Below are 25,995 nucleotides of genomic sequence, written 5' to 3' on the forward strand. Positions count from 1 at the left end.
GTAAGTCCAGATAGCTGACAAAGGAATCTCACTTCAGTTCTCACTTGTATCTGCAACCTTTCGGGAGAGGACGAGAGTGTAAATCGACTGGCCAGTTGACAGTGTTGGTCAGTATCTGAACAATGTGTACCACCTACTGGCATGGAGGGTTTGTCAATTTATTAATTCTCATTTTAATTTTTTTATTTTGATTTGTTTTATTTAGTAGCTCTGTGTCAGCCTGATCCTGTCAGATCTCAGAAGCTAAGCAGTGCACCATCTGGTTAGTACATGGATGGGAGACCTCTTTGGAACACCAGCGGCTGTGTGTGTTTCTCCAGGTGAATCTGGAGTTGCGTCAGGAAGGGTATCCGGTGTAAAGCTTGTGCCAAATACCATTGCAGATCTGGTTGTATCCGCTGTGGCGACCCCGACCAATAAAGGGAGCAGCTGAACTGACAACTAGATTTTGATTTGTTTTATTTGGCAACAGTAAACGTACATAAAATATATACAGTGTTATCCCACAGATAACAACATAAAGGCAAAGCACTCATTTCTACTGTGATCAACACACACACACAAAAACAGGTATCCCCAAAATGCAAAAAGAAAACAATACAGACCTCAAAAAAACACTCAAAGCACTGAAACATTCAAAGCCTGAGATATAGTCTTCTTCTCCTTCTTTTGGCTGCTCCAGTTAGGGGTAGCCACAGCAGATCAATCGTTTGCATGTCCTCCTTCACCACATCCATAAACCTCCTCTTTGGCCTCCCTCTTCTCCTCCTACCTGGTGGCTCCATCCTCCAGTCTTATATGTCACCCTGTGCTCCTCCCTTTTCTTAAAGTAGGTGTTCACCACAGCCATTTCCATCCTTTTTGCAAAATCAACTACAATCTGTCCTTCTACATTTCTCATCTAACCTCATCTAACTCACTCCAGAAATCTTTCTCCTACATCTCGCAACCTACCTGTGGGGCATATGCACTGATGATATTCATCATCACCCCTTCACTTTCCAACTTCACACTCATCACCCTGTCAGACACTCGCTTAACCTCCAACACACTCTTAACATACTCTTCCTTTAAAATGACCCCAACACCATTTCTCTTCCTATCCACACCATGATACAACACCTTGAACCCACTGCCTATACTCCTGCTCTTACTTTCCTTCCACTTGGTCTCTTGTACACACAATATTTCTACCTTTCTTCTCTCCATCATATCAGACAGCTCTCTCCCTTTACCATTCATGCTGCTGTAACGGAGGCCAGCAGGTGTCGCTGTGCATATGTAGTTAGTAAACTCACTCCCAACACCTCAAAAAGGATTCTCTGGTCACAAGGCTAGAGCCCTGGGTTTTAGCCTTCTGGTTAGAGAGTCCGATTCCCATGCCAGAGATCGTGAGTTCGCGTCCCGAGGGGAGCGAATGGGCAGAGTCATAACAACACAACGCAGAGTGCAGCCGCTACAATGGTGCTGTGACCTGGAGAGGAGTGAGTTTAGGGCGGTGAGTGTAATGGAGGCCAGCAGGTGTCACTGTGCATATGTAGTTAGTAAACCTCACTCCCAACAGCTCAAAAAGGATTCTCTGGTCACAAGGCCAGAGCCCTGGGTTTTAGCCTTCTGTTTAGAGAGTCCGACTCCCATGCCGGAGATCGTGAGTTCACGTCCCGAGGGGAGCGAATGGGCGGAGTCATAACAACACAACGCAGAGTGCAGCCATTACACTGCCAACATCCAAAGTCCCCACTTCCACCCTTCGAGTTTTCCCCTTTTCCAGCTGTCTGTGGACAAGTTCCCCTCCTTGTCTTCTTCGCTCATCAGTACCCCAATTTCCGCTGGCAACTTGTTAGGCAATGGCACCGGTTGCGGTCATTGTTAACCTGGTGTCGCCAACCGAGCGGTCCCCCCCTAAAAATCGGTCCGCCTGCCTTCACTACGCATGCGTCATTAGCTGCGGTTCACCGATTATCACGTCATTTCGGCTTAAAATTGCACTCCAGTCATCATCTATCTCAAGGACAGATATCTGAAGCTTTTGCACAAAAATCATTTCCACATAAATTCAGCATTATTTCATCATAAAAGATGGGGGAAGCGATCAGAGCGCCGCAGCTATACGAGTTGCTAGCTGATGCGTTCACTGCACGTAGGTCACTTCAAAGGGTCAGCAGGATCGCCTCGTTTCCGCTTAAAATGGCCTCATTTCTACTTAAAACTGACATTAGAATGATTTAAGAGGTTTTACCTTGTCATCTGATGGATAATAATCCCGCTAATCCATATGATCGCTTTGGGTGAAGAGACTGTCTCAGAGTAGCTCCTGAGCTCCGAAATGACACATGTGCAGTGGAGACGGGGCGGACCGTTCAGTCTGTGACACTGGACCTCGACTGATCCGGTATGGAAATTAGATTTGTATTTTGCATGTTTGAGTTGACTTGTTTTATGCCACATGCCCTTCCTGACACAACCCTACTCATTTATCCAGACTTGGGACCGACAGTCAGTGTACTGGCTGCACACCAGAGGTAGGAGTAAGTCACCATCAAGTCACTCTCAAGTCATGAATCAGCAAGTCCCAAGTCTCAAGCCATAATGACCACCAATTCTTTGCAAACTGACTTAAGACTTGATTTGGGTCTTGCAGATTGATAACTTGAGAATGACTTGACAGTGATTTACTCCCACCTCTGCTGTACGCCCCATGTGGCTGAGTTGGAAATATAATATAATATAATATAATTAATACAGTACTGACAACGCATAAAATGATTTTGGCTGTTGTATAGAATTATTTAACATCTCTCAGCAGAGAGATTATTCTACAATTTAACAACAGCACAACAGAAAACTGTTTAAAATGGCAATAAGTATCTTATCTACGGTATTTAAACGATATTACGGTGTTCCTGGAGGTATAAAACAAATTCATATAAAGTTATATTAGTATAAAATTTTGATTACAAAATAAAATTAACCACTACATCGCGAATTCATTTCAAATATTAGCTACTAACGAGCAGTTGCGTGGAAGAATTAAGATTCACCTCCATTCCATTAGGTGGCAGCAAAATTGTTCTTTCCTGCCAAGTTGTCATATGTTGTCTGTCAACAAGACCTCGGTTTCCTTTTACTCTTCTCGCGATACTCGACAGAAAGGAAGCAAGAAAAAAAAAACATCTGAAGCTGGGAAGCTAAACGTCCGACGTTTTTTTAAGGTAAAAGAAATAAAATTAATATTTTTACTTACGTGCACAGGCGTGCTGTTGATAATTATTGCGCTTTTATCCTTCGTGACAGGCTGAGGTTGGTTTATATTATGGCAAAGCATCGCTAATGTAATATAAATAAAATAATTCTGAATTACATGGGATAAAAACGCTACGCGGACTGACTGTGTCATTAAATAATGTAGAAAAATGTAATCTTTTTCGTCAGTTGTTGATATTGTTCGTCAGATTTAATCTATGTATTTTTTGTCCCCAAGCAGAGAAAATTGCTAAGTTATATTTCAGAAGTAGATAAATGTCCTAAAACGTCTAACTGGCAAAATAATCAGTTAATAGTTTTATTTCTAGAGTAATTTTTAGTCTGTAAATTTCATTGTTCAACATAAACACTAACTGTAACAACCAAAAAAAAATATGAAGCACCTAATCAGTATTTTTTGGCTGCCGAACAATGCCAATATATTCCATTTGTCATAAAATTCAGATACTGTGCAGATCACCATATCTGAGAAGCATTCATCATTCAAATGTTGACATTTCCCATGATACATGAATTAAAATATTTTTTTCTTTTCATTACTTGTTTCGTCCTTACAGATGAAATTATTAGTCAGCTAACAAAATAATTTATTAAATAGGACACTGAAAGAATTCAGCACTTGAGTTGTTACTTCATAAAATGGTAAATGGACTGCATTTATATAGCACTTTTCCATCTGCATCAGACGCTCAAAGCATTTTACAATTATGCCTCACATTCACTCATTAACACAAACCCCCACCACACGCTGATGTCAGGGTGCTGCCATGCAAGGCGCTCACTACACACCGGTGTAGCAGACCGAACGGTCCGCCCCTAAAAATTGGTCCGCCTTTTACGTCTGTGAATGCGTCATTACGGACCACAGCAGCACATTTGAGACAGAGTCTCTTCGGTCAAAGCAATCAAATGGATTAATGGGATTATTAACCATCAGGTGACAAGGTAAAACCTCTTAAATCATTCTAAAGTCAGTTTTAAGCAGAAACGAGTCAGTTTTAAGCAGAAACATGGTGAAATTCCGTGATGCTTTGAAATGTCCGAAGTGCAGTGAACCCATCAGCAGCAGCTCATTCAGCTGCGGCGCTCTGATCACTTCTGCTGCCTTTTATGATGAAATAATGCTGAATTTATGTGGAAATGATTGTTGTACAAAAGCTTTAGATATCTGTCGCTGAGATAGATGATGACTGGTGTGCAGTTTGAAGCAGAAATCAGGTGTTAATCCGTGAACCGCATCATCGGGGAGGGGGAGCAATTTTTAGGGGGATCGTTCGGTCGGCGACACTGGGAGCAACTTTGGGATTAAAGACCTTGCCCAAGGGCCCTTATTGATTTTCCAGTCAGGCTGGGGTTTGAACCGAGGAGCCTCTGGTCTCAAGCCCAATGCTTAACCACGAGAGCATCACCTCCCCCCTTCATACTGATGTATCTTCACCAGTATGAAGGGGGGAGTTCACTGAAATAGTCATTCTAAATATAAGCATTGTGTCCAAAATTTGACCTTGGACCAATTCTTTTCAGAACTGAACAACTGTGTCCTTGGCTGACCCTCAATCCTGCAGAGGTTTGAGCCAAATTGGATCAAACCTCTGTTACCATGGAAACACTGTGTTATGGGTGTGTGCAGGTGTAACTATTTAGATCATGCACGGTGCATCAGGAAATTATTCACAGCGCTTCACTTTTTCCACATTTTATGTTACAACCTTATTCCAAAATGGGGGAAATTCATTTTTTCCTTAAAACTCTACACACAATACTCTATAATGACAATGTGAAAAAAATGTTTTTTGTTTTTCCTAATTTAATTAAGAAATCACATGTACATAAGTATTCACTGCCTTTGCCGTAAAGCTCTAAATTGAGCTCAGGTGCATCCTGTTTCCACGGATCATCCTTGAGACATTTCTACAGCTTAATTAGAGTCCACCTGGGGTAAATTCATTTGATTGGACAAGATTTGGAAAGACACACACCTGTCTACATGTAAGGTCCACAGTTGACCATGCATGTCAGAGCATAAACTATGCATGGAGTTAAAAGAATTGTCTGCAGACCTCTGAGACAGGACTGTCTTGAGGCACAAATCTGGGGAAGGGTACAGAAACATTTCTGCTGCTTTGAAGGTCCTAATGAGCACAGTGGCCTCCATCATCTGTAAATGGAAGCTGTTCAGATCCACCAGGACTCTTCCTAGAGCTGGCCGCCCGTCTAAACTGAGTGATCAAGAGAGAAGGGCCTTAATCAGGGAAGTGATCAAGAACCAGATGGTCACTCTGTCAGAGCTCCAGCATTCCTCTGTAGAGAGAGGAGAACCTTCCAGAAGGACAACCATCTCTGCAGTAATCTACCAATCAGATGGTAGAGTGGTCAGACGGAAGCCACTCCTTAGTAAAACGCACATGGCAGCCCACCTGGAGTTTGACAAAAGGCACCTGAAGGACTCTCAGACCACGAGAAACAAAATTCTCTGGACTGATAAGACAAAGATTGAACTCTTTGGCGTTAATGTCAGGTGTCATGTTTGTAGGAAACCAGGTACCATCACTACAGTGAAGCATGGTCGTGGCAGCATCATGCTGTGGGGATGTTTTTCAGCAGCAGGAACTGGGAGACTAGTCAGGACTGAGAGAAAGATGAATGCAGCAAAGTACAGAGACATCCTGGATGAAAACCTGCTCCAGAGTGCTCTTGATCTCAGACTGCGGTGATGGTTCATATTTCAGCAGGACAATGACCCTAAGCAGACAGACAAAATATCAAAGGAGTGGCTTCAGGACAACTCTATGAATGTCCTTGAGTGGCCCAGCCAGAGCCCAGACCTGAGTCTGATTGAACATCTCTGGAGAGATCTGAAAATAGTTGTGCACCGACACTCCCCATCCAACCTGATGGAGCTTGAGAGGTGCTGCAAAGAGGAATGTGTAGAACTGGCCAAAGATAGGTGCACCAAGCTTGTGGCATCATATTCAAGAAGACTTGATTGCTGACAAAGGTGCATCAACAAAGTATTGAACAAAGGGTGTGAATACTTATGTACATGTACATGTGAGTTCTTAGTTTTACACACACACACACACACACACATATATATAAAATCAATCTAGGCAGATTGTGAGTTTGGCAGTGTTTTTTCCTTTGATAAATAATTTAATGATTAACAGAATAGTTGAAAATGATACTTGTGTGTTGATTTGTTAGTTGTTTCCATGCTGACTGTTGATTTGCTTTTCAAACTTCAGGTAATGTTTCCAGAGCAGCGTCTGCGTTCTCCATGACTTTGAAGATGTAGCGAATCTTCAGCAGCTCGTCTCAGCGGCCGGTACTTCACATTTGCCGAAGCTATAAATGGCCCTGGTGTGATTATCTTCTTCTGACTCCCAAGTTCTGAGACGCTCTGGCTCCTCAGCAGGGCTCTCCAGCGCACGACTCAGCTGTTCAGAGTCAGTCCACCCGCGCTCAAACGCCTTGCTGTCCTCGACCATGCTGTTCTCTCTGAGGGAGCTGGTCCAATGGCTGGGCTTCGCAACCTTCGAACTCTTCCTACACCTGCTGGCGTTTCTGGTCTTCAGCATGCTGGTTGCTCTGCGAGCCGACATGTTTGTACCCTCGCTGAGCTGGTGGCTGGTGTTCGTCCCGCTCTTCGCCGCAGACGGCCTGAGCACCTATTTCACGGCCATCGTGTCCATCCGGCTGTACCAGGAGAACGAGAAGCGGCTGGCGGTGCTGCGGCTCCTGTGGGTGCTGACGGTGCTCAGCCTGAAGCTGGTGTGCGAGGTGCTGCTGTGCCAGAAGTTGGCCGAGCAGGAACAAGGCCGAGAGCTGTGGTTCGGCCTCATCATGTCGCCGCTTTTCATCCTGCTGCAGCTGCTGATGATACGAGCGTGCCGCGTCAACTGAGGACCAACGGGCTCCAACGCCACCTTCTGCTGATCCTGCCTCCTCCGCGATGGCGCGCTACTCCCTCCATCTGTCTGCCAGCAGGATTTCTCAAAAACACTTTGACTCAACCTTGTGCAAATACTTTATAACAGGAAATGTTTCATATTCGGACTGTGGTTGTTGTTTTTTTTTTTTTTTTTGAGGGGGGCCTTGGCAAAGATTTGTGCTCTGTTATGTGCTGCTTTAGTTTGCTTTTGGCTGATTACAGCCTCTTGTTACAAAACTGCTGGTGGGTTGTTTTTTGTTGGGGGGGATATAATAAATTTTCTGTTATATTTGTCCTTTTGCATCTACAAATATTTACATCTGATGTACAGGATGGAGTTTTTAAAAAGAAGCTGTTCTGCCTGTTAACATTCGTGAAATCATTTTTGCTGCTTTTAATGTAAGGTTTTGGTGACTGAAAATAAGAAAACTGAAATTAGACCATGAAAAAACTTCTGGCTGACCTTCTGTCAGAGTTCTTGAGATTCAGGTTTAGTATTTTAAGATAAAAGTTGTGCTTTGATGTTTTGTTTTTTTTACTTTGTGTGGGGTCAGTATGAGAGTGGATTAAGCAAATGCTTTTACACTCTGTTGCATTTTTTCACGCTTTGGTTTGGCTCTGACCGCATATTCAATGGGTTTTGCTGAAATTTAATGGACAAGTTGCCTAAATTTTGTTGGTAATCCAGATCTTTCTTGTTTTATGGCATCATAAAGCTTCTCCCCACACAAAGTTGTGGATTTGTGTTCCCCACAGTGACGCTCAGTGCATGATGGAGTTAACCATTATTAGTTGTGGGGTTCACGTGCCTTACTAGTTAAAGTGTAAAACAACACCCCCACATCTCAGCAGCCCCCCCCCCCCCCCCCCCCCCCCCCAGGATGAAATCCACAGGAGAATTTTTAGAATTTTGGGGTGGTGTTTTGCACTTAATATTGAAAGGATCCCCCTTACAAGAATTTTAGGAAAGTAAGCTTTATGGCTTGGAGACATCAGGATTAACAATGTTTTGCTGGAAAATTGTTTTTCAAGAAAGAAATCACAGGCTTTTGTTGTGACTTACAGAATTACTGGCACATCCATATTTCCAATGCATAGTAAGTTCTTTCGGCTTTTCAATTTGAATCGCCGGAGCAGAATCGAAAATTGATGCATTTGAACCAACTTCATGTTATCCGACTTTGTTTTGTATGTCCAGTTATTAAGCAACAACAAACTAAAATGCGTTCGTAGCATGAGATAAAATACACAATTTGGTTATCATGGTTATTTGCACCTTTTGGGCAATTTGCAGGTAATGATCACTTTTACAGCCAGTTTTCTTTAGACAAGTCAATGGATGAGTTCTGAGTTTAAGTCAGTCATTAAAAAAAATACGAACAGTATGATAAATCTGTCTGGAGGAGACTGTTCTGAAGAACTGACACAAGATGTTGACTAGTGAGGGAAGCCACCAGGACACCAATGTTAACCCTGAAGGAGTTGCAGGAGTTCTCTAACTGGGATCGTAGAAGCGGTGCAACTTTTGTCTGTTGCATCGCCAGTCCCAGCTTCACGTTGCAGAAAAGGATTTTCTTAGAACACATTCAGCTTCCCATTTGTGAGGGAGCACATGGGAGACATAAACCTAGACCTGATCTGTTCTCAAGAATTAAAAGTCCTTCTGTTCCCCTCCACCTTGATGCAATAGACCAGGGGTGGCCAAGTTCGGTCCTCGAGAGCCACATTCCTGACACTCTTAGTTGTCTCCCTGCTCCAACACACCTGAATCCAATGAAAGACTCGTTAGCAGACTTAATGAGCCTTTCACTGGATTCAGGTGTGTTGGAGCAGGGAGACAACTAAGAGTGTCAGGAATGTGGCTCTTGAGGACCGAACTTGGCCACCCCTGCAATAGACAGAAATTGGCATTATGCAGAGCTTCTCCAGTTACAGCCACAGAAGCCGATCACACCTTCAGATTTGTCACGTGTGTCTTGGTGGCTTTCCTCACATGTCTCCTTGCCCAGTCACAGTTTGAGAGAGCAGACACATTTACCTTCCAGCACCATACTGTTTACATTCCTTATAGTTTAATGTAAGTAAAGATGTATTAATCAATTTTGGAAATTGATTCATTCACTGATTTTTTTTTTTTTTGGAAGAAAACTGCCAATAACTCATTCTGTTTTGTTTGTTTTTGACTGTAGAGATATTTTGTTGTTGTTCATTAACTGGATTTTTCCATAAATATTTTCTATATACAAAATTGATTAGTTGCATTAATTGCATTTTTTCTAATCATATTTGAAGTTTTGTACTTTAAATATATCTGCTGATAATTCTGTTCAGGACTGTACATTTCTTTCTTCTCTTTATTTAACTGCATCACATTTTCCAAAATATTCCAAATTTAAATTTGGACACCCCCCCCCAAAAAAAGAAGCATTAAGCAGTCGTGATTGTCTTGAACTCTCAGATGATGGATGTCTGGGCTGTAAATGTGTTGTTGAAATTTAGCAGTGCCACACGAGGAGAAAGTACACGTTGTGCTTTAAGTGCACACGTGCACACAAACATGCTGAAATAGAACAAATGGGTGAAGCCTTGCTGCAGCAACACCTTGGGCAACCCCAAAGAGCAACTTTTGCTTTAGTGTTGCTGCCTTTTTTCTTCTTTTTATTGACACAGGAAGTCATTTATTTTTGTGATGTATGTGTGTGAGAGAAAGACTTTATTGCCTTTTGCTGGAAGTTGTGAAACTTTTCCTCCTCCAAACATCAGCCCAGTAAAACATTCTTCTTTTTGTGTGTGTGTTTGAACACATGCACGCCTTCGCTGTCTGTTGCTGGTTATTTATAAAGTGTGTAAATTTGCTTTTGAACCTACACCATGTGCATGTATTTAAAGTTGTTGTGACGTTTTGTGTACATGTTGTTCCTGGGAAGAAAATGACCAAATCTTAAGTTCTCTCCTGTTTGTGGCGTACTTCTTGCCATCTGTGTACATGTGTAAATAAACAACTGACATTAAAGATCATCAGTTCTGTTGGCAAGTGTAAATGGAAGTTTAAAGAAAAGTGTCAGTTAACATCAGTTGTTTTTGTATGTTTTATTTGTAAGTAATACTTATTTAAATTGCAGTTTCAGTTCTGATATTCAAAGTACTTCACAACTCAAAATAGTAAAAAAAACAAAACCACATCAAACAATTAAAAACTGGTTACACACATTAAACAAGAACAACTGTGTGTGTGTGTATATATATATATGCATGATAAATGTTTCCCTCTTTTATCAAATAGTGGCGTAAAAATGTATTTTGAAATGCATTTGAAATTTCTGCAGTGAAACAACATGGACACAAGGGGGCGCTATGCACAGGATATCTGAGCAGCAAGAGTTTTGTTTTAGCTGCAGAACCACCAAGAACAAGTACCCCCCTCCCCCCCCCCCCATTCAACTTCCTCTTCCTAATAAAGCCAGTTTGATTATAAAACCAAAGTAGCCCAATGATGCGCAACAAAAATAATTTTGTACTTTGAGTGCAAAAATACACTTTGAGAAATTGGCTTTTTTGCCATAAATTGACTCCTTAATTCAGCTTCAGTGCCCAAATAAAACCAAAACTTACAGAAATATTACATCTCTTTAACTTTGTGTGTGTGTGTGCTACTTAGCTCAAGCTTAAACAGCTGCACGCCTCTGAAAGGGCTGATTATAATTAAAGAGATAAAGAAATGGATGATTGTCAATTTCTTCAATTTTATATAGCGCCAACTTCACACAGGCAAAGTCTAACCTTACCATCCCCTAGAGCAACTACACAGGTGACAGTGTTAAGGAAAAACTCCCTCTGATGATACTGAGGAAGAAACCTCAAGCAGACCAGACTCAGTGGGGTGACCCACTACTTAGGACATTCTAACAGTTACAAAGGTTTACAGAACAGAAGAAACAGGGAATCAAAACAACATGACAGATTTAGAGATTTACTAATGGTAACATTTAAATGAGCACAGACACAATCACTGATTTATTTTAACACAATAGTTTATCCTAAACCTGCAAATGAATAATCTGAGTGCATCTCAATAAAAATGTTGCATGTTTGTCAAATACTCTTTAACTAAAAGATATATTGGATTTTGATGTATGTTTACAGATATTACTGATGTAAACAAACCTCTCCTTTTAAAAATAACTGTTAATGTTGGCCATATTTGCCCATTTATTTATTGGCACCTCTTTCGATTATTTTTTAGAGTGATTAAAGAAGCAGCAGTGGTTTTGATGGGTAGCAGACTTCAGTTTTGGTGGCCAGTGAACTTGCACTGCAGACCTCAGGCAGCACTGTTGGAAGGAGATAAGCAAAAATCCTTCCTGTGGGATTGTGTCTATGTACGATGGTGTTATTTCAGTTTATGAATATAAATGCTTGTAAACAATCAGTAATTAACTGTATGTAGAACCCCACCACCACCACCTTCAGATGACATTCACTGTGTGTACCTCACTCCTCTTTCTCCATCGCTCTTGTTTTCATTTCATAGGGAATCCTTGCAGCAGGGTTGTGTGGACATGTGACCGTGTTGTTTAAGTTTTACAACATAACTGCTGTGAAATAATTAGAATGTAAGAGTGCATTTCTGTGGTTTAGTCCATTTTCCTGTGTGGAAATCACCATAGCATCGCTGTGACTGACAACCACACCTGCTTCTAATCCACCAGCAGCCCAGTACTTACTAACCATCTCTGGTATATATTATTTAGGCCAAAGAAAAATTTCCTTTTTTTGGATTGATCTGGTGCATCAAAGTCATTTCATGTTGCATGGTGAAGATCGTACTGTACCTTCCTTGCCTTTGTTCTGTTGGCCTGACTGGTCTTACAGGGTGTGGTGATAAATCTTTAGTGATGTACAAGAATAGCCCTCTTAGTGCTGATTCACTGACTGCAGGTCACCTCTCAGCTGATGCGTTTACTACGGGTGAATTAATGACAAGTGACATCATGAACAAATCCTGAATGAACGCTCGTGTTAAATCCTCCTTGCTGTGATTCTGATTCTACACGTGTAAATGTACTCTTGTTACCGTACAACGATGGTGAACTATTAGAGGCAGAGTATTGCAATCGGTCCTGTGTGTGTTTGTGGCCCAAAGTTCGTGGGAATATTACTTGGATAGATTTCACAAGATGATTAACTAAATAGGATCAGACAACACCAAGGTACACTGTGCAAAAATATATATTTTCTGTTATATCTCAGCAACCAATAAGGATAAACAGATCTAAAGTTTATACTGATCAGAAAAAGATTTGTGATTGATTGGTATGAGTGGTGTCATGACGAAATCATAAAACAGAAGTCACATTTGTTCAGAGTGCAGGCTTTGCATCAGCCCTTTTATTTATACAATATTTTGCAAATCTGGCAACACTACCATCTCAGTTTTTTTTCTATTTTGTGCTTTAATGTTTTTAATTAATTTATTTTGTGTTTATACCCAGATTTTATAATTTGCAGTTGGGTTTGTGTGCACTGGCCGAGACTGGAGCATAGTTTCCCAATGTTTGGGTCACAACTCCCCATGGTGACATAATGTGTAAAAGAGGTCACAAGAAAATCAGCTTCATTGAATAAATAACTTCATTTCACAAGTAAGTCAGAATTATATTATTTGAAAGTCAACTTTGCTTTTAAAAAGTTGAACCTACATTAAAAAAATGTTCAAATAAGTGAACTACTAAACAACATATTAGATGTGGACAGTCGAGGAGAAATGTTGAAGCACTGGAAAAACTTCTGTTCCCGGGAGGTGTTCTTGATTTAGCCAACAAGGATGAACCAATTTAATTCAAGAACCATTCAGACGGTTAGCTTGTAAATTCCTAAAGCGGTAAACTTGCATTTTTAAACCCATATTGCTTTCAATGTACTTTTAATTTCTGACTATTTTTTTTTAACTAAAACAGCATTCATACTCATTTTAGTTATCATAGTTACATTGCTTTAACAAAGAAATTCTAAAACAACAAAATGATTAAATATGAAATATGTTGTCAGGATGTTGTTTACTACAGTTTCAGTTTTACGTATCTTACAAAGTGTCTGTGATGAATAATTCTTATTTTTTATAATCAACATGTTAATGATTCGACAGCTTTCGATGCGGAAAATAAATCAGCTTGGCGTTATATGTAATAAAACAGAAGGTAAATTTTAGTCACAATAAACTGAACGGACGGGTTGAACGTGAACGCATTACTAATGATCGACAGGCCCACTCGGGTCACTCAACAATAGAAATGGGAGTGGTTTGCGTCGAAGTGCGTCTCTCTCGCTTCAGAACAAAATAAGGCGTGTCCTAACCGATATCGACCAATCAAACAGAAGAACGAGCCGCCCAATCGAAGATTGTTGAGGAGAAAGAAAAATATGTTCCTCACCAACATTTTTCTTTATTTAGAGAAAAAAACAAGATATGTGAAACAGGTTAATTTCATTTATTTGCATTGTTTAAAATAAATATCAATAGTCATTGATCATATCAGGAAAAATGATTAGATTAAAAAATATTTCTATTCAGAATTTAGCCATATTGCGATGAAAAAAAATACATTCACGTATTTTCCAGTGTAAATGAAAATCTACAAGAAACTTTGTGTATCGCCAGTCAATAGAATGGAGAGTCAAAAATGTTTGACATGACTATAAACGTGTACAACAAAAAATTTAAAGGGACTTAAATTGTTTAACAAAAAATGTATACTAAATACTAAAGACGATTGAAGTGAATTATCTTAACACTGTTGTGGCTTTGTCTGGCGCTTCCGCGGAGAGGCGGGGCTGCGTTCAGGGGCTGTCGGAACAGAGGAGGAAGAAACATCAGAGAGCGGAGGAGGGGAGAAAAGGAGCAGTAGGATGTGTGAACGATAATCCGCGCTGCAGGTACAGTCAGAGCCGGATCCTGGGATTCTACCGGCCCCGGTTCGGATCCTGTTTCTTTTCTCTCAACCTCCTCAACAGAAAAGGAACAAAAAGAAGAAAACAAAAAACCCTTCGCTATGTCTGGCGGAGGAGACATCCGCGTCCTCCGCCAAGAGGCCGGGCAAGAGAGCTCGAGGATGCCGGCCTGGAAGCGTGAGATCCTTGAGAGGAGGAAGGCGAAGGGCGGTGCGTGTGGAGGAGCCGGTGCGGCGGAGGCGAACAACTCCGGCGGCGCGGCGCCGGGGAACGTTAACGGCGCGGCGAGCGGCGGCGGGTCCAGACGTAACTACACCATCACCGCGGCCAGCCAGCACTTCGCCAACAACAAAGAACCCACGGAGGGGACGGCACCGAGCGACGGCCGGGAGAGCCTGGTGCTGCAGGACAGCCTGGGCCCGCTGCAGGAGAACCCGTTCATCAAACTGGAGAAGGAGCGCAGGAGGCAGCAGGACCGGGAGAACACCGCCCGTCCGGTGCAGCACATCCTGGAGCTGTACGGCAGCGTCCCCGGGATCCGGACGATACGCGCCGAGAACATTATCATCATAGAGTCCGATCCGGATTACTTCCCAGATGCAGGTGCAGTGAAAACCGAGTCCAAGTGGCAGCAGAACGGTCTCAGTGGGTACAGCTCCCTGAACGACCTCCTGGACAGGAGAGGAAGTGCTGTGACTGAGATAAGAGCCAAGGAGGTGGTGATTTATGACACCACGTTAAGCAAGAGCGAGGAGAACCTCAGCACCCTTGGGCGTACTGATCCTGAAGATCCATCTTATAACTCCGGTGAAGGTCAAGGGAGGGTCAGTCGAATGCTGCAGAAGTTTGACAGCAACTATGGGAAGTTGCACAAGAAATCCCACAGCACAGAGAACCTGCTGGACCTGGACTGCAGTGCCAGCAGCAGGCCAAGAGTCTGGTCCAAAACTCAGCCAGATCTCGTGCCAAAGCCTACACCGTACACTGGGCCGGGTCCATCGGGCAGTGGCCAGCCATCATCACCTGTCTTCCAGAGTCCCTCAAAACCAAAGTTACATTCCGCTTTTTCTGAGCCAGGCAGTCCAAGGCGTCTCGCCGGGACCCCTCAATCAGTGTCTTCTTTCCGGCAGCGATTTGAGGAGAGTGGGGGTCATATGGATGAGCCAGACATGGGTTCAATCAAGACCACCAGAGAGAGAGATTGGGAAGGCGCAGAGGTGCCCCCAAAACCCAAGGTGCCATGCTCTCCGGAGACTCGCCGTGCCCGTGCCGAGACCCCCTTGAGTCCCATCTCCTGCAAGGTGTTCCACTCCTCGCCTGACTTTGAGATTCGCCCCTCACCAATGCCAGATCTCTCTTTAATTCCAGAGGGGGACACTCAGGCACGTGCTCTAGCGAACTTACGTCTGCAGTCTCAAAACTCCTTCATGGTTATCCCCAAGCGCCGTCTTGTTGCCTCATCAGAGTTAACTAGCCCAGCTCCCCCTGTCCCTGTCAATTTTTCCCCTACCCATAGAACAACAGAGATGACCAAGCCAGGAGTGCCAACCTCCCACAACCCTCTGCTCACCCCGACACCCTCAAACAGGATTGAGGAGACAGAGGTGGATCGGGCAATAAGGGGCTTCAAACCTGACCCATCATCTGTTGTTACCACAACTTCGTCACAGCCTCCAAGTTTAGCTCCTTCATCTTCACCTCCTGCTTTTCCCCCAGCTCCATCCTCTCCACTTGCTACATCTTCACCTCCTCCAACTCCTGTTCTCTCAGACTCTCCTATTCTATCCCCTGCTCCAGAACAACCTGCCGAAGATCACCTGCCAATAACAAACATTGATGACATTGAGGTAGAACCTCCACGGCGTATCCCCCTTCCTAGTCCTGTGGTTCAGAGGAAAAAGGGGAACACGTTCACTGTGGTGCCTAAACGCAAGGTTGAGCCAGAGGCCCAGCCAGGGTCACCCGAACCTCAACTAGACCCCTCTGGTGAGGCCTCCCCGTGCTCCACACCATCACAGGCCCCGTACACTCAGCTGGGTTCCCTGCTGAAGAAGCGATACCCTGCTGTGGAGGAGATTGAGGTCATCGGTGGATACCTGTCACTCGCCAAGTCCTGCCTCTCCAAGACGGGCTCCATGGGGAAGAAGGTAAGGTCTAAAAGACAACACCTGTTTGATGCTTTATTGGCTTTTACACACAGTCAGGACAACCGGTAACAAGGGAAGCACAGATCCAGTGTCCAGCCGAGGCGGACCATATCTGGTCCAATCAGGTCATCATCAGTGAGGATTAAGATCTATAAACTCGGTCAGTTTACCCTTAAACCAGAAGATCTTTCCTGCAGCTTGGCCCAAAATACATATCTTTCAATACTTAAATCATTAAAGCAGTTGCAAAACGGCAAACTGATAGAATCACACACTGCATTCAGAAGATGTTTGTTCCACCTTGTCTGTACATTTTAATTTTATATTTAGTGGATAAACATCAGAGTTTTAAATAACCCTCACTCTTATTTCTGTCCCATCACTTGACCTGCAGTCACACCTTCATGTTAAAGGCTGTTGACGCAGACACTTGAAAATTCAGTAAGGTATATCTTATATATTATATTCAGATTCTAAGGTGGAATTATGCTAGTATAGTAAGGTATATCTAAAAAGGAAGAATAAAATAGAAGAGTAGAAAAGAGTAGAGTAGAGCCACTTAGGTGCCTGGTCTTGAGAACCAGGGATAGTAGGTTAAAAAGCTTTTTTATCCCATGGGAACTCTCCCTACCCACCCAAGCAGCTCAAGAAAAAAGTATATATAATAATAAATAATAAGACATAAGAAAGATAAGACATCATATAGATCTATATTTAAAGATTAAGGGTAATAAACAACATATACAATAAATATGGTACTATATAATATACAGGAGTAGGAAGAAGTTGGTGACAGAGCACTTTATTGGCTCTCCAAGCTGATTGGCTGAACAATCTCATCAAGACTCTGTTCATTGGCATGTCTGTTATGGTGTCATTGGGGAAAGCAGGTGGATATGTCTGTTGTCTGGCTGTCACCTTTCTATCTGTCTGTCTGTTGTCTACCTGTTCATCATGTCTGTGATTGTGTCTATATCTGGTGTTTTTTGTTTGTCTGTCACCTTTCTGTGTGTTGCCTTTCTGTCACCAGTGTGTCTGTCTTCTTTCTGTGTATCTGTTGTCTACCTGTTTATCATCTCTGTGTGTATCTGTCTGTGTGTGGTATCAATCTGTTGTCTATATGTCATCTGTCTGTTTGTCATCTCTGTGAGTGTGTATCTGTCTGTGTGTGGTATCAATCCGTTGTCTATATGTCGTCTGTCTGTTGTCTGTCATCTCTGTGAGTGTGTACAGTGGTCCCTCGTTTATCGCGGGAGTTACGTTCTAAAAATAGCCCACAATAGGCGAAATCCGCAAAGTTGTCAGCGTTATTTTTTACAATTATTATAGATGTTTTAAGACTGTAAAACCCCTCACTACACACTTTATACACTTTTCTCAAACAGGCATTAACATTTTCTCACTTTTCTCTCGTGTGTAAACACTCTCAAAGTTCAAACCTTAGTAGAAAAATAAGACCAACCTGTTTTCAGGCCCAAACATTTGTTTGAGAAATAAAAATAGAACGTTTTCCCATAAATAATTATGATGGCTTTTAGAACTAACAAATTTAATTTTAACGCTCAACCTACGAGGTTGGACACATAAGAAATGATTAATAGTGACTGACCAGTATTTCACAGTTCCTCTGACCGCTCCTCTTCATACTGGCGCCGCTCCGCTGTCGAGTCACACCTCGGTGCAGGTGTCTTTTTCCGAGTGAACACAGTTTTGGGTAGTTGTTGGCGCGCTTTTTTCTTCTGGGCGAGAAGATTCTTATAAACAGACACGCAGAACACAATGCGCATACTCTCCCTTCGCGGTGCCGCGACCGGCCTGCTTGATGAGGATGCAGAACACAATGCGCTGTAAAAAAAAAAGCATGCAAAATTGGACTAAAAAAATCCATAAAACTGTGAGGCCGCGAAAGGTGAACCGCGTTAGCGAGGGACCACTGTATCTGTGTGTGGTATCAATCTGTTGTCTATATGTCGTCTGTCTGTGTCTGGTATTCATCTGTTGTCTATATGTCGTCTGTCTGTTGACCTTAAGTTTACAGCATCTTACTTTATTTTATTTATTTGATCTTAACTTTTTAACATTTTTTAACTTGATCTCTGTATCTTGTATTTCACAGTGTTAGTGTTATGTTAACGTGTCTTTATGTGATAATTTGTTTCATGTCTGTCTAATGTCGTTTTTCTTGTGTGGGCTGCACTGAGCTTTTTGCACAACCATTTCCTATGTGGTTTTTTTTAACTACAAATGGCAATAAACTAATCTTGAATCTGTCATCTCTATGAGTGTGTATCTGTTTGTGTCTGGTATCAGTCTGTTGTCTATATGTCGTCTGACTGTTGTCTGTCTGTGTCTGGTATTCATCCGTTGTCTATATGTCGTCTGTCTGTTGTCTGTCATCTCTGTGAGTGTGTAACTGTCTGTGTGTGGTATCAATCTGTTGTTTATATATCGTCTGTCTGTTGTCTGTTTATCATCTCTGTGAGTGTGTAACTGTCTGTGTGTGGTATCAATCTGTTGTTTATATATCGTCTGTATGTCATCTGTTTATCATCTCTGTGAATGTGTACCTGTCTGTGTGTGGTATCAATCTGTCGTCTGTATGTCGTCTGTTTATCATCTCTGTGAATGTGTACCTGTCTGTGTGTGGTATCAATCTGTCGTCTGTATGTCGTCTGTTTATCATCTCTGTGAATGTGTACCTGTCTGTGTGTGGTATCAATCTGTCGTCTGTATGTCGTCTGTTTATCATCTCTGTGAATGTGTACCTGTCTGTGTGTGGTATCAATCTGTCGTCTGTATGTCGTCTGTTTATCATCTCTGTGAATGTGTACCTGTCTGTGTGTGGTATCAATCTGTCGTCTGTATGTCGTCTCTGTGAATGTGTACCTGTCTGTGTGTGGTATCAATCTGTCGTCTGTATGTCGTCTCTGTGAATGTGTACCTGTCTGTGTGTGGTATCAATCTGTCGTCTGTTTGTCGTCTCTGTGAATGTGTACCTGTCTGTGTGTGGTATCAATCTGTCGTCTGTTTGTCGTCTCTGTGAATGTGTACCTGTCTGTGTGTGGTATCAATCTGTCGTCTGTTTGTCGTCTCTGTGAATGTGTACCTGTCTGTGTGTGGTATCAATCTGTCGTCTGTTTGTCGTCTCTGTGAATGTGTACCTGTCTGTGTGTGGTATCAATCTGTCGTCTGTTTGTCGTCTCTGTGAATGTGTACCTGTCTGTGTGTGGTATCAATCTGTCGTCTGTTTGTCGTCTCTGTGAATGTGTACCTGTCTGTGTGTGGTATCAATCTGTCGTCTGTTTGTCGTCTCTGTGAATGTGTACCTGTCTGTGTGTGGTATTAATCTGTCGTCTGTTTGTCGTCTCTGTGAATGTGTACCTGTCTGTGTGTGGTATCAATCTGTCGTCTGTTTGTCGTCTCTGTGAATGTGTACCTGTCTGTGTGTGGTATCAATCTGTCGTCTGTTTGTCGTCTCTGTGAATGTGTACCTGTCTGTGTGTGGTATCAATCTGTCGTCTGTTTGTCGTCTCTGTGAATGTGTACCTGTCTGTGTGTGGTATCAATCTGTCGTCTGTTTGTCGTCTCTGTGAATGTGTACCTGTCTGTGTGTGGTGTCTGTCTGTCGTCTCTGTGAATGTGTACCTGTCTGTGTGTGGTGTCTGTCTGTCGTCTCTGTGAATGTGTACCTGTCTGTGTGTGGTGTCTGTCTGTCGTCTCTGTGAATGTGTACCTGTCTGTGTGTGGTGTCTGTCTGTCGTCTCTGTGAATGTGTACCTGTCTGTGTGTGGTGTCTGTCTGTCGTCTCTGTGAATGTGTACCTGTCTGTGTGTGGTGTCTGTCTGTCGTCTCTGTGAATGTGTACCTGTCTGTGTGTGGTGTCTGTCTGTCGTCTGTCTTCTATTTTAATTTCAGTTTCAATTTATTTTCATTTATATAGCGCCAAATCACAACAGAGTTGCTTCAAAGCACTTCACACAGGTAAGGTCTAACCTTACTAACCCCCAGAGCAACAGTGGTAAGGAAAAACTCCCTCTGAGGAAGAAACCTCAAGCAGACCAGACTCAAAGGGGTGACCCTCTGCTTGGGCCATGCTACAAACATAAATTACAGAACAATTCACAGAACAATTCATGGACGAATATACAAGAAATGCTATTGGCACACAGGACAGGAGGATCACCAACACGAATACAACTCCCATCTCTGGATGGCGCTGCACCTTAAACGGAGAGAAAAAAACAGAATCAGGCATCAGAAAGGCAAAAAAAAAAAAAAAATACTGTATAATTTGCCAGCATTAATCAACAAGAAAAACAGAGAAATACTAAGATGATTGCCGGCCACTAGCTCTAAACTTCACTAAAAGACCCAGAATTTAGGTAAAGTTGAGGCCGCGGCCCGCTCCAATTACTAATAAATGAATTAAAAGAGTAAAAAGTGTGAAACAAAACTGTACCAGTATGCTAGCCATATGAAAGGGAAAATAAGTGCGTCTTAAGTCTGGACTTGAAAGGCTCCACAGAATCTGACTGTTTTATTGACGCAGGGAGATCATTCCACAGAACAGGGGCACGATAAGAGAAAGCTCTGTGACCCGCATACTTCTTATTCACCTTAGGGACACAAAGTATTCCTGCACCCTGAGAACGTAAAGCCCGGGCTGGTACGTAAGGTTTAATTAGGTCAGCTAGGTAGGGAGGTGCCAGTCCATGAATAATTTTATAGGTTAGTAGCAGAACCTTAAAATCTGATCTCACTGGGACAGGAAGCCAGTGAAGGGATGCCAAAATGAGTGTAATGTGGTCGAACTTTCTGCTTCGTGTCAAAAGTCTGGCTGCAGCATTTTGAACCAATTGGAGACCCCTAATGCTAGATTGCGGTAAACCAGAAACTAGAACATTACAGTAGTCCAATCTAGAAGAGATAAATGCATGGATCAGGGTCTTGGCATCAGCCATAGACAGGATGGGACGAATCTTTGCTATATTTCACAGGTGGAAGAAAGCAGTCCTAGTAATATTTCTAATGTGGAGGCCAAAGGACAACGAAGGATCAAAAATTACCCCAAGGTTCCTCACTTTGTCAGTGTGATGGATGACACACGAGCCGAGGCTGAGTGTTAACTGGTCAAATTGATGCCGATATCTCGCTGGGCAAAGAACCATAATTTCAGTCTTATGAGAGTTTAAACGTAGGAAGTTTCTAGACATCCAACTTCTCACTGCTGCAAGGCAATCTTCTAAGGATTTTATGTGAACGAGATTACCAGCAGTTATTGGCATGTATAACTGAGTATCATCTGCATAGCACTGAAAGGTAATCCCAAAACGCTGCAATATGTGCCCAAGAGGTGCTATATAAATGGAGAAAAGCAGGGGGCCTAAGACAGACCCCTGTGGAACCCCAAATTTCATGTCACTAAGGTTAGAGGTAGTGTTACTGTACAAAACACAGTGAGAACGACTGGTCAAGTATGATGTCAGCCATGCAAGGGCAATCCCAGTAATCCCAAAATGATTTTCCAGCCTATCAAGTAGAATATGATGATCCACTGTATCAAATGCAGCACTGAGATCTAACAGCAGCAGAACCGTAGTCTGTGAGTGTGTATCTGTCTGTGTGTGGTATCAATCTGTTGTCTATATTTCGTCTGTTATCTGTTTATCATCTCTGTGAGTGTGTATCTGTGTGTGGTATCAATTTTTTGTCTTTATGTCGTCTCTTTTATCTGTCATCTCTGTGAGTGTGTATCTGTCCGTGTGTGGTATCAATCTGCTGTCTATATGTCGTCTGTCCGTTGTCTGTTTATCATCTCTGTGAGTGTGTATCTGTCTGTTGGCTGGTGTCTGTCTTGTCTGTGGATCAATAGATGTGATTTGACATCTGGATCATTATCAAATCTTCATGTCTGCGTCTTGTTATAACAGTCAACACTTTCATCAAGTTCAATCAAATTTGTATCTTAACTTTTTATGTGATGTTGCTTAAAGAAATTAAAGTATAACCTCACCAGAGGGGCTGGTGGGAAATTCTGAGGTTAATACATTATTGTTATCAGATTTATCAGATTTTTTTTTTTGACAGATTCTTTGTTTAGGTTATTTATTGTGTTGTTGTATTGTGATGTTTCTCCAGGTTACGCTGGAGTTGTGTCACAAAGGGCATCCGGCGTTATGTAAAACTTGTGCCAAATACCAATGTAGATCTGACTGTATCCGCTGTGGTGACCCCAAACAAAACGAGAGCAGCTGAATGGACAACACCAACAACATTGTGCAAACAATCCAAACTTTGGCTTATTTTAACAAATTAAATTTGAAAATTTAGTGGGGTTTTTCTTAGTTGTAAAGCCGTACAACTTTATTTTTAAACATTTCTCAAGCAAAATAATGAAATTAGAGATATTATCGTGCGCTCTGGGGAACTTTGATGGTCTCGTTATATTTTTTCTGTTTTCTAAAATTAGTGTATCGGACTACATTTTAAATTTGATAAGTAATTAATATTATTCATAATTAAATAATCTGGTATCAGGTCTTTGGTGAAAACGTTGCTTCGAGCTGTTTCGCAGGCGGTACGGATTAAATAAACATCAGAGATCTTCTTAAATTAATTATGTACGTTGCTGCAGGACGTCTGTACTGTATGTTGTGATCTGGATCAGCCAGAGTGTCCGGTTTTATTTCCAGAGATGAGCTGTGATTTCAACCCGCGGTTAGGATTTTAATTTGCATGGGAAAAAAAGAACGTGAGGGAAACCGTTTAATGTTGAAATAAGAAATGACACATTGGCAGAACACGTGAAAGCTAAATGATTCATCCACGACTTCACAGTTTCCTCTGATAAACAGATTTTACTTTAATGATAAATTTGGTTTAAAATAGATGAACACACTTGCCAAATTGGAGCAAATGTGGAGATGTTGATTTTTTTGAATATGTTTGTATTTTGTAAATGTTTGACATGGAGCTACTGGGATTCACTGATTCATCAGTTTGTGGGTTGATTAGGAAATCAACTGTTTTGTTTGTTTCTTTGTTTCTTTATCAATAACAATTTTTTTTTTTTTTCCCTGTTCCAACTTGTCAAGTGTGGGGACAAAAAATATTTCAAAGTGCTTTTAATATGCTTTAAAATCAGATTTTACCAGTTTCTCTGTTTTTGGATTATTTTGTTTTTCTAAAAAGTACAAGGCCTTTGTGTAACCAGAAGTCTGTGCTCAATGTATCAAAATTAGAAAAGTGAGACTTTGATTATTTTAATTGAAATTTAATAAATTAGAATCTCGATGAATGTGGGCGTCGCTCTATTGGTGCTCGTTTGACTCGGCATCGCCCACACGTCAAAGCTGCTGTGTTTTCATTTACTGTATGTCCACACTCTGATGAATGCAGTGAGACACGAACATACGTACATGCGGTTGTCCTCATTTTTTTTCTGCTCGCTCTGTCTTTGTTGTGGGCGGGGCTGAGCGGGCACAGAAAGAATGGCTCTGTGGTCAGTCCTGTATAATTTGTGTGGAATTTTAGTTCTGTGTGAGAGCAGCTTCCAGGAATGGCCTCAGCTCAGCGCTTTGGTTTGGGATTGGGTTTGTGAACGTTCCTTTTCCAGCAAACTCAAACCCTTTTTGTTAAATGAGCCTCAGACAGAATGTTCCGGATGCACAGCAGAGTGATTTGAGAACTTGTCCAAACTGGATCACCACCTCCTGTAGATTTAACATTTTTCCAACCAATATTTCACTCCACCCTTCTTTTATTTCTGTTATCTGTTATTTTTGGCCCAACATTAAAGAGGCAGTGAAATGAAGTCATGACACTTTTCAAAGTGAAATGAAATAGTTGTGCACAACAGAATAACCCAATTTATTTTTGTAGTCCAAAAAAAAAAGAAAAAAAAGATGTCTATATACACCAGGAGTCATCAACCATGTTCCTCGAGGTTTCCATGGCTGTGTTCCAATTCAGGGGTCGCATCCTTCTAAGACTGCAGAGGCCAAACCAACTGTTCTGAAATGAGAAGGTGGAATCCGATGAGCATTTTGTGATTGGATCATTGCCTCCCCCCCATGCCTGTCAACCATGACAGCTGCATGTGTCAACCTGGCGTAGGGGGCGTGACCTGTAATTTAGCAATCATTTTTCAATACTTATTTATACTAGTTATAATTGTACAGTTGTATGCAAACATTTGGGCACCCCTGATAATTTTCATTATTTTCTTTTATAAATTGTTGTTTGTCTGGATCAGAAATTTTAGTTAAATATATCATATAGCAGACAAACAGTGATATTTGAGAAGTGAAATGAAGTTTCTAGTATTTACAGAAAGTGTGCAATAATTATTTAAACAAAATTGGGTAGGTGCATAAATTTGGGCACCCTTGTCATTTTATTGATTTGAATACATTTAGCACTAATTATTGGAACACAAAATTCGTTTGGTAAGCTCACTGACCCTTGACCTCCTTACGCAGGTGAATCCAATCATGAGAAAGGGTATTTAAAGTGGCCATTTGAAAATGTTTCCCCTCTTTGCATCTCTTCTAATGAGTGGAAACATGGGAGCCTCTAAACAACTCTCAAATGACCTGAAAACAAAGATTGTTCAACATCATGGTTTAGGGGACGGATACAAAAAGCTATTTCAGAGATTTCAGCTGTCAGTTTCCACTGTGAGGGACAAAGTGAGGACATGGAAGACCGCAGGCACAGTACTAGTTAAGGCCTGAAATAGCAGGCCAAGAAAAATCTCAGATAGGCTGAAGCAAAGGATGGTGAGAACAGTTATAGTCAACCCACAGACCTACAACATGATCTTGCTGCAGATTGTGTCTCTGTGCATTGTTCAACTATACAGTGCACTTTGCACAAAGAGATGCTGTATTATGCTGTAATGCAGAGGAAGCCTTTTCTGCGTACATGCCACAAACAGAGTCGCTTGAGGTATGCTAAAGCGCATTTGGACAAGCCAGCTTCATTTTGGAATAAGGTGCTATGGACTGATGAAGCTAAAAGTGAGTTATTTGGACATAACAAGGGTATGCATGGCAGAAAAAGAGCACAGCATTCCAAGAAAAACTCTTGCTACCTACAGTAAAATGTGGAGGTGGTTCCATCATGCTGTGGGGCTGTGTGGCCAGTGCAGGTACTGGGAATCTTGTTAAACTTGAGGGTCACATGGATTCCAGTCAATATCAGCAGATTCTTGAGAACAATGTTCATGAATTAGTGACAAATTTGAAGCTGTGCCAGGGCTGGATCTTTCAACAAGACAACGACCCTAAACACTGCTCAGAATCTACTAAGGCATTCATGCAGAGGAACAAGTACAATGTTCTGGAACGGCCATCTCAGTCCCCAAACCTGAATGTGATTGAAAATCTGTGGTGTGATTTTAAGCAGGCTGTCCATGCTCGGACACCAACAAACCTGAGATGTTTTGTAATGAAGAATGGTCCAAAATACCTTCAACCAGAATCCACACTCTCATTAGAAGCTATAGGAAGCGTTTAGAGGCTGTTATTTCTGCAAAAGGAGGATCTACTAAATATTGATGTTTTTTTTTTTTGTTTGTTTTTTCCTGTTGGGGTGCCCAAATTTATGCACCTGCCTAATTTTGTTTAAACAATTATTGCACACTTTCTGTAAATCCTATGAACTTCATTTCACTTCTCAAATATCACTGTTTGTCTGCTATAT

The 25,995-nt window shown here is 41.8% G+C and overlaps 2 protein-coding genes across 2 annotated transcripts in view; both read left to right on the plus strand.

Annotated features, from left to right (window-relative positions):
- The first annotated feature begins 3,130 nt into the window (after window positions 1–3,130).
- tmem203 (transmembrane protein 203) lies at window positions 3,131–8,961 on the plus strand. Its single transcript, XM_034192819.1, has 2 exons — window positions 3,131–3,212; window positions 6,510–8,961. The coding sequence occupies exon 2, from the start codon at window positions 6,751–6,753 to the stop codon at window positions 7,165–7,167; it is 417 nt and encodes a 138-aa protein (XP_034048710.1). The 5' UTR covers window positions 3,131–3,212; window positions 6,510–6,750; the 3' UTR covers window positions 7,168–8,961.
- Window positions 8,962–14,072: 5,111 nt separating this feature from the next.
- The window catches only part of tprn (taperin), a 52,292-nt gene continuing 40,369 nt past the window's right edge, over window positions 14,073–25,995 (plus strand). The window contains exon 1 of the mRNA XM_034191960.1: window positions 14,073–16,290. Within this exon, the coding sequence (XP_034047851.1) occupies window positions 14,245–16,290 (2,046 nt within the window). The 5' untranslated portion in view covers window positions 14,073–14,244. The remainder of the gene's footprint in view (window positions 16,291–25,995) is intronic.

This window comes from Thalassophryne amazonica, chromosome 17, assembly GCF_902500255.1.
Source record: "Thalassophryne amazonica chromosome 17, fThaAma1.1, whole genome shotgun sequence".
Lineage (NCBI taxonomy): Eukaryota > Metazoa > Chordata > Actinopteri > Batrachoidiformes > Batrachoididae > Thalassophryne > Thalassophryne amazonica.

Excerpts from the sequence above, each read along its gene's own strand:
- tmem203 (XM_034192819.1), top strand. The coding sequence starts at position 6,751 with ATGCTGTTCTCTCTGAGGGAGCTGGTCCAATGGCTGGGCTTCGCAACC.